Raw genomic sequence first — 9,801 nt, forward strand, 5'->3', positions numbered from 1 at the left:
TTTTTCTTAAATGAAAAATTTATTAAATATAAAGTACGGTATACAATCAAATATATGTCGACCTTGTTAATATTAATTTCTTCTCATGATAACTTAGTGTTCAACACATTTTGGATGGTATATGTTAAAAACTAAATGTTACTAACTAAATACTACTTAGTAAGGGTTAATATATGCTGGTCGGAAGTCGAGTACTACATACTAAGAATTAATAATTATCTGTCAAAAGTTGAGTATTATTTAGTAAAAATTAATAGTTGGCTATCGAAAGTTGAGAACTATTCATCAAAGGTCAATGTTTGTTTGTCGAAGGTTGAGAACTAAAGACCAAATGATATGTACTATATGTGTCATATGTTGAAAGTCTAGCATGCTGAATGTCGCGTTTCTTATTAATGGATGTATGTCTCTTGCCTAGAGCTATGTGCTACCTCTAGAACATGGTGTTGTTTACTGATATTTAATTGCCATTTGTTGGGAGCCACATGCTTTCTTCCATTGTTTTGTACCACCTGACGAAGATAATGATGAATCACATATTGTATAACTTAGCCAAAACTGGCTAATCATCACTTCAGGTAAATGGATCATTGGGCCACTAGGCCCATTTAGATAAGGACCCACATCTAGACCCATTTAGATAAGGGCAACAAGTATTAAATCATGTTATAAATACAATAATAATCAAGGTTTGACTTTTACTTTTGACATTAATTGTGATTTTTTCATTGACACATAGCTAACTTGAGTGTCAAATAATCGTCTGCAGGCATGACCGCCATATATTTTATGTAGGATGAGTACTAAGAGGAAGAAGGAAGAAGTTGACAAAGTGAAGGTTGAAGGAGTTTGTGAAGTTGAAGTTATCTTTACAGGGTACCTCTTTAGCTTTGTAAGAACAATTGACGTCTACCATAGGGTCAAAAAGTATTCTTTAAAGAAAAGTTCGATTTGAAGAAGAGATTAAGTATGGTGTCCACTAGAAGTAAAGTAGTTGGAGAGAAGGATGCGGGACCCTCCTCGGCCAATATAGTTGTGATCTTGAAAGCTTAAGCCAAGATGCAATAAGAGTACATTAAATTTAAAAAGAGAAGTGTATAAGAGACGGAGGCATTGAAAGAAGAGAACATCGTGTTAAGGAGGAGTATTGAGGTCGAGGCCACAATTAGAAAGGAAAAGGACAAGGAAGTTGTTGACAATGTTGTCTTGGTGTAGAGGACCCCTCACACCTTCCCAATCCAAGGGAATGAGGCCGAGAGTGAGCGTCACCTCACCCCTAAGTCTCACTACTTTATGGTAGTTGGAGAGAAGTGTCGTCATCCTTTCATAGTTGGCATGACTGACACCTTTCTTCTTAAGCAATGGAAGTCATTAGCTCTGAACTGTTATGATGACAACATTGATTCAAACGAGCATGATGCAATCTATGTTACACAAGTTAGTTTGTACTCAATTAACAATGTTGCCATGTTGAAGACCTTTGCTACAACTATTAAGGAGCGACCCTGGAGTGGTTCATTGGTCTCCCAAAGATTCTTTCACAAAGAGAAATATCAACACCAAACTTCTGAAAAATGATCATGAATAACAACAATAGAGTCATTTTCAAAGAGAACAAGATTTTTCAGATTTCTAAAATGATTTTTGTACATATACTCAAATTTTTTCAAGAAAGAAACATTCCATGATTAGCTCTTTTGTCTTTAACATCCACATTTGATATTTGATCTGTAGCACTATGAATGTGTGTAGAATAGCTTATCTGCAAAATTAGAGTAAATTATGCATGCAATAGATTTAAATTTTCTTATCACTTTTGTTATTTTTGAACATTAATCATTTAACGTCATTTAATGCTCTTTAATGCTCGCTCAAAAAAACAAAGTGCTTTTTGATTTCGTACCATTAGGTAGCATTTTATAATTAAGCTCTTTTGATTCAAAGATATCAATCATATAATGCTTCATCATAAGATGACGTGTCTATTTTTTTTATGGTATCAACTTGATTCAAGTAAACGCTTCTTTTGTTTTTGTCTCTTTGTAGACAGATAGCGTTTAGCTTGCTTAGGCTTTCTCATGTGTTTTAATAGTTTCTTTTAGTTGTTTTAGCTAAAGGCATTGTCTCAACCTATTTCGTTTTCAAGAGAAGTCAAATACCTAATTCAGGTATTTGGAGCATTCAACATTTAGCTCGATTCTCTTTCAGAAACTTTTAAACAAGACATCGTTTAGTCAAGTGTCTCGTTGTTCTAGCCTAAATATTTTTCTATTTCCTAGGACCTAAGTGTTTTCCTATAATTTTTATGTTTAGGATTCAGGTTCTAGTTTTGTTTGTTTCTAGTTTTCCTATAAAACGAAGAAAATAACATAACAATTATGTCATAACCAACACATAGACAAACAAAACACGAAAATCTCAATATTATCTTTTACCTAATTACTATATTTTTTTATTAGGATTGACTAGGTGATACCAAGAATGGTACAAATACTCAGTTGTAATCTTGTTGAAGATTATAGTAGAACTCTCCTATAACATTATTCAATCCCCCTTATAGTATTTTCCAGGTACTTCAGTTGGTATTAGAGCTAACCTCGTAAGGTTAGTTCTTGATAGGACTCAAGAAAACGATCCTAAGACATGGAAAACGAAGGCTACACTGTCGATTGTCCTCCTCTATTCAAAGGAGAGAAGTTCGACTACTGGAAACAAAGAATGATCGCATTCTTTGAATTTTATCACATTGTTATATGGGATGTCGTCGAGAAAGGCAACTATATGTACCTCTGGATGAAGGAGGAGAGTCACTTGCAAAAAGCAAATAGACTAACAAACAAAAAAATGGTACATACTAAACTTCAAGGCTTGCAACTCATTGATGTGTGCTCTCTCTGAAGAGGAATATCGAAATATTCACACTTATCAAGGAGAAAATAAAATGTGGGACACCCCACATACGAGGGATCAAGTAAGGTAAAAAGAAACAAACTCAGCCTATTGACCAAACAATATGAATTGTTCACCGTGCTAGAAAATGAAAACATTTAGAGCATGTTTAGTAGATTCCAAACGATCCTCAATGAGCTCAAGTTCCTAAGAAAATCCTACGACAACTTTGACCACATTGACAAAATCCTACACAATCATCCTAGACAATGAGACCACAGGTTACCGCTTTCACACCACACCCTCTTGTGGTTCCTACACCATTTGTATCCATACCCACACCTTTACACATTCCTTATATACCTTCCTCATCTACTAATATTTTTAATCCATTAAATGCTCCTGATTCAGTTGTTGATGCAATTGATCATCCTCTTCATGATTAATAAATGATTGAACCTTATGGTTGAGGGTAATAACCAATCATCTTCAAAATTTGTATTAGATGACTTGTTTTACCTTGCTTAATTTTGATGACTCTTTTTGTATTCATCTTTAGGTTTCTTCTTTCTAGAGTTGCTTCTCAGGCCATCACAAGGTCTATTAAGCAACAATTTGTAAAGCCTTAGCAATCATGAGGAGCAATACCTCCAGAAGACAAATATTCATTCCAGTAACGATTTAAGGTAAAAATTCATCAAACTTATTCTTATTGCTTATTCATGTATGTTAAGTCAAATGCAAAATAGAGTTAATTGATGGTATACTTTAAATACCATGCATATTGTGTCATCAAGATGATTTGAACTTGATTTATTGTTACGATGAAAGTTCAGTGAAGACTTGAGCATGAAGCTCAAATTCAAAAAAACTTCCCCAACAAAGCATCTTATAACTATTTGAGATGTTTAGAGATGCTATAACTACAAGAGAACGAACGCCCTTATAGGATTTGGGAGCATATCTAGAACTCCATTGTTAGCACATTGAAATTCTCTCGATTATAGTAATAAATGTGTTACAATCCAGAGGAATAGAAGCTCATAAAAGGGTAGGACCCTACACATAGGTGATTCCATTACCACTTATGAGCATGACACTTGTATGGTATAAACTTTTATTCCTTTTGTTATCATATTAATCCAACTAGGGGTGCCAAACAAATTTGTGTCCGCAGATAAAATTCACGTCGGGTAGCTGGTACCCACATATATTTACTAGCCGCGAGTTGCGGGTAGCGGATATTTTGATACCCTCTTATAAACGGGTTCGGTGCGAGTATTATATTACCCGACTCGCGCGTACCCGTTACCTGCAAAAAATAAAAATAATAACTTAATTTACATTTTATTTAATTTAATTTAATTTAAAATCAAATTAATTTATATATTTTGGGATTAAATTTAATTAAAATTAAATTTTAGTTTATATTTTATTTCATTTATATTAAATTTTATATATATTTTTATTTATATTTTATTTTTAAAATGTATAAAATAATATTTTTTAATATTTGCAGGTATTCGTGGGTGGCCATAAGATTTAAAATATCTGCGAATTTTTTTGAAACGCACAAGTTTACATTTTCTGGTCAAGTTTTGATAGGCACTATCTATACCCAACATAACCTGTTGTCATCCCTAAATCCAACACTTATGTCTTTTCAAATTGATGTATATATAACGTCATATTTTGTTGCAGGTACGAGATATAGGACGAGTTGTGCATGTTGATGAGGTATTTCAACAAACTCTTCTTCAAAAGAGATCTAACCAGTTTATTGTTGAAAGGTCACACAGGACACAACACTTTTACTATTATTTGCTATAAACTATAAACTTTTACTATTATTTAACTAACTTTTTAATAGGAAGAATTTTCAAGTTGACTCTCATAAGTTATATTTGAGCAATGGTCATGTCTTGATGCATCAGAAGAGCATAATGATGAGGATGACATCATTAGAACACTATGCTAGGTTAACGTTATTAGTGAAAAAAATAAAGGATAGCTATATGGGATAGGACAACTTACTCAAATCACACTACTAAAAGAGGCATTCACAAGCATCAACCATCTTCTTCCAACAGTGCTAAAGAGGTTATTATCCACCTCACTCAACGACTAGAAGCACGTGATTAGGCTTATGATGATTTGAGTCGCAAGTTTGCCATTTTGCAAAATATGGTCATGAGATTCTTGTCTCCGGAAGCACAGAGTTGTCTTCAACAGCCTTAGTCCAACCCAACATCGTCCCATCAACAACTCAGTAAAAACCTACCCCACCCCACTCCAGCTACAATTCCAACAGTAGCAATAAAACCCTAAAGAAGAAGAAAATTATGATGGATACGTAGTTTATTAGGACTTTGTTACTTATAGATACTTTTAAAAAGTTTATGGTTGTCTAAATTGCCTTATAAACATGTTTGTGATGTTCTGATATTGTATTAATGTTTGTTTGGATTTTATTGTCTGGTTGGCTTTTCCAATTTGTATTGCCTTTGTTTATGTCCAGGATGTTTGTGTGGTAAGTAAGAAATACAATCCAATACATTAGAAACTACCATGTCATTTATCGACATAATTTACTGATGGATAAATTCGTCAGTAATCACCCACACTATTCATGTAATTATTAATGGATTCATCCTTTGATAGGATTCATCCATATGTAATTACAAAAATATATATTCTTCGATAATTATTGATGAACGATATCTATTGATAAATTTTACTTACAACATTTTTATCGACAAATTTCTATTTGTAATTTATCGAAAAACAATGATTATCGACGAATTTTTATAATTTTCGGTAGATATTGGCCATCAATCATTTCAGTTTTTTTAGTGGTTGTAGAGATGTTATTTATGATATATATATATATATATATATATATATATATATATATATATATATATTATTTCTTTTATTTTCATTTAAAAAAAGTGTTTGTTTTCTTTTAATTCCTATAAATGTTACTTTTTTATTTTATTTTCAATAAATATATAACTTTATGTACATGATATTACAAAATACAACTAAATTTAACTTTGACGTCAAATTAATAAGAAGGATGATTTTAAAAAAGTTGTCAAGAATTAAAATAACAACAAAAGTTTAAGTAGCAAAACTAAAATAATTGTAAACGTTAGGTACAAAAACTTAATTAAACCAAAATATAATAATTATTGTTAAAAGTAAATATATCTAAAAAGGACTGTCGACTAACCTAGCATACATAAACCTATTAGAAATGCAGACAAACTAAACAGGCCATGTCAAAAGCAATCAAATTTAATTGAGCTAGCAATCAATCCATTTTAACACTTCCAATATTAAAATTTTATAGTATAACCATAAACCATACATATTTTTAATGAAATAGAATTATTTAAAATAGATAGGATACTATAATAATAACCCTAGTGAGACCTACTCATTGATAACATAAATTGCGAGTCGCACGCATGAAGCAGTACGGGACAAGAAGATGTTGAGGACCCAACGAAACATCGATGAAAATGTGAAGAACAACCAAAGGTGATTAATTTAATTTTATGTGTTAATTAATTGGACCCACATGAATTCTACATAGAGTAATGCACAACTCTGCTGCTCTTTTTCTTTTTTTTTTTCTTAATTATTATATAATGCAGGCCTCCTCCATTCCCTAACCCCACCACCCTCTCTTTCTTTCTCTCTCTCACACACACACGCCCTCTGTCTTTTCTTCCTTTTCTTTACTTTATTTTCAACTATAAATCCTTCTTTTGTTGCTCTACCATTCTCATGTCCTTTTAGAACTTTCAGAAGAAGGGAAACATGAAAGATGGAGGTAGGAAGCAGGGTGCACCCTCACCCTGTGCTGCATGCAAGCTCCTTAGGAGAAGGTGTGCTCAGGATTGTGTTTTTGCTCCTTATTTTCCTGCTGATGAACCCCACAAGTTTGCCAATGTTCACAGAGTCTTTGGTGCCAGCAATGTCAATAAGATGCTTCAGGTTCTTTCCTCTCTTATATTAAATGCTTCATTCCTTCAACATTTTACTTTTCAGCAACTATGATCTTGTTTCCTAGGTCGCTTTTTAGTTTTTTCTTTCAATTCTTTTAGTGAATAAAATGTAACTAAGAAATATTGAAATTGATAAGTCAAGTTTCTGAATAAAATTAGTATTCAATAAAATGAAAAAATAATAACGTATATAACTCAAAAAACAGTTTTTTTTTTCTCTTTCTCAACCACCTTTCAAGCATATGAACTCTATTAGGTTCAAAGACTGCAGACTTTCTTAACGAATTTATGGTGTCTGTTTTTGGTATAAAGATCAACAACCTTGCAGACTAGTGCGACGCTTTCCTTGACCATTGCTCAATCTTTCACATTATTTTCTTGTAAGCTTTAACATGCTTCTGTCTTTTCTTCTTACTTTAAACTATTTACATCATATATATACATGGTAGCTAGTACATTTGTTTATGGCATGTTTCTATCTTCTGCCGATTATTTTCCATGGCATATAGAAATTCCGTAATATGATATACGAAAATGATTTGGTGTGAAAAAGTTTGAAAATAATACTAGCTTATTTATTTGTATGCATTAGACAAAGTTGTATGTATCGGTGTGTGGAAAATATAATATAGAATTATTGGTACGTTGAATTAAGCTTTGGAGAGAAGTGATTGTGAAAAACCACGAATTGATACTTTTTTTTTTCTAAGTAGCCCTTGAAAAATTAGAAAAGGTGGAGAAGATTAGGCATTCGGCGCCTTCAAACCTCACATCTCACGTCCTAATCCCTTTGTCTGCTTTTCCATTCATTCATATTTCAATATTAGGTCAGTCTCATCTTTTGGTCTGCCATGTGTTCGTTAAAAATAAAAAAGAATAAGACAAATGAAAATTAAAAAAATAACAAATCTTATTTGAAAAAGTTTATGTGTAGCCTTATATTTATTTAGATTTTTGAGAAACTAAAATATTGTATCTCTTTCTTCATGGATCGTATCTTGGGCCACCCAATAGGAGCTTCAAAACGTGGTTTTGTCACCAAAAGTCAGGGTCAAGCACAACACAAAGCGAAACTTAACAAGCAACGTACGTGCGTGATTGTGTGAAACCACGTTTAAGAATCCAAACTCCACTTCACCTTCTCTTGTCACAAACCAAAAGAAAAACAAATTATTGAAGTAACATCCTGCTTCTGCACCACGTGAACCTGTTTTTGTCGTAAATTTTTTAATCAAATCCATTCAATAAAATTACTCATTTCGTTGTCAAACATCAAATATTGTAACTTATCGGATCCTTTAAGATGCTTTTATTGCTAAAACAATTTCATTAACTACTTATCGGGTCCTTCTAAGTACTCAGTTAAACTTGAGAAATTTAAAAAATATATATATTTAAAATTTGACGAACCTTTTTCTCTTGATCTTCTTCATGTCCCTTCTCTTCAGCAACGACTTTTTATATTATATACGAATAAATGAAACCTAGTGAAAGGATAGTTTACTGACTAGAAAAAGAATTGTTAAGTAATTAAGGATGCTTTTGTTAAAAAGTTTAACGCAGAAGATAAATTGAACGTCTTAAAAAGTATCCAGAAAAACTCCAAAAAAGGTGAAAGTACTACTGTTCAAGCATATGATCAAACAGTTATAAAAGTAACCAGTGAAAGTGACATTAATGTTATATCAGAAACTTTTTCTTCATCAGTTATTTAATTGGTATATGAGTATATATAATTTGGAGGCTAACAAAATGAAAAATTGATGGTGATTAAATTAATGTTATAAGTTTTAAATTTATGATGGTGTGTGTTACAGGAGTTACCAGAGCATCAGAGAGGAGATGCAGTGAGCAGCATGGTGTATGAGGCAAATGCAAGAGTGAGGGACCCTGTGTATGGGTGTGTGGGGGCCATTTCATCTCTTCAGCAACAGATTGATGTGTTGCAGACCCAATTGGCAGTGGCTCAAGCCGAAGCAGTGCATCTCAGAGTGCGTCAGAATGCATCTCTCTACAGCCCCACTAGCCCTACCAACACTGCTTCTCCATCTTCCAAGATCATTCACTCACAACCCAAACCTATTTTTGACATCGACATGGACATGGTCGTCGACCACACCACCTACACTGATTCAATCTGGTGATCCATGCTACCACCTCTTTTTATATTCTTACTATTATATAATACTTAGACACAAAACCTATATCAGACTAAAGTAATGCATTCTCTATACTTTTACTTTCATCACTGCTAAAACAATGCCTTCTTTATTATCGTTATAAAGTTTGTTGGAAACCGCAAAAATTTCACAGGTTTTTGTGATTTCTAATGGATTTTAAGCAATAATAAGAAATGTGTTAATGTTGAAAAGTGATTTCTCATTGTAGAATGGAAGTAGGGTTCTAGAAATAGTGGTGATTGCGGCGGTGGCGGTGAGAGCTGTGGCGGACACTGTTCGCCCGCTTAATTAGTTTGGTTTGGAAAATAGATTTTTCTTGATTACCTGTTGACAATATATGTGGTGTATATATTATGGTTATGTGGTAAGGGACTTTTCTCCTGGACAAAGGTTTCGTGGACTTTTATGTTGTTTTTCTGTGGTGCCCTATAGACACATTGATTTTCATTTGTACTACGTTGGGGCCTTCACTATATACAAGATATCATTTTTATGTTTTAGTATCAATGTCGATCGCTTTTTTCTCCCTTCCTCTCTCTCCTTTTCTTGTCTTTAGTTTCCTCTAATTTTTTGTTAGAGACCACTTTTAGCATTAAAAAGCAAAAGTACTGCATGATGGGCTACCCATGATTAGCAAAAGGTGAAAAATGGATGTTCTTTTACTTTTAAAAGCAAAATCTGTGGCCGAAGATGACAACTTATTCACCCCACTGTAA

General features: G+C 32.9%; 1 protein-coding gene across 2 annotated transcripts; it reads left to right on the plus strand.

The window, feature by feature from the left end:
- The first annotated feature begins 6,583 nt into the window (after nucleotides 1-6,583).
- On the plus strand, nucleotides 6,584-9,592 carry LOC108345456 (LOB domain-containing protein 4). Of its 2 annotated transcripts, XM_052874708.1 has the most exons (3): nucleotides 6,584-6,894; nucleotides 7,920-7,991; nucleotides 8,723-9,592. In XM_052874708.1, exons 1-3 carry the CDS (start codon nucleotides 6,718-6,720, stop codon nucleotides 9,047-9,049), a joined length of 576 nt encoding a protein of 191 aa, XP_052730668.1. In that variant the 5' UTR covers nucleotides 6,584-6,717; the 3' UTR covers nucleotides 9,050-9,592. The 2 variants fall into 2 exon arrangements, with proteins under 2 accessions (XP_052730668.1, XP_052730671.1); XM_052874711.1 differs by lacking the exon at nucleotides 7,920-7,991.
- The last annotated feature ends 209 nt before the right edge of the window (nucleotides 9,593-9,801 follow it).

The sequence above is a fragment of the Vigna angularis genome, chromosome 1, assembly GCF_016808095.1.
Source record: "Vigna angularis cultivar LongXiaoDou No.4 chromosome 1, ASM1680809v1, whole genome shotgun sequence".
NCBI lineage: Eukaryota > Viridiplantae > Streptophyta > Magnoliopsida > Fabales > Fabaceae > Vigna > Vigna angularis.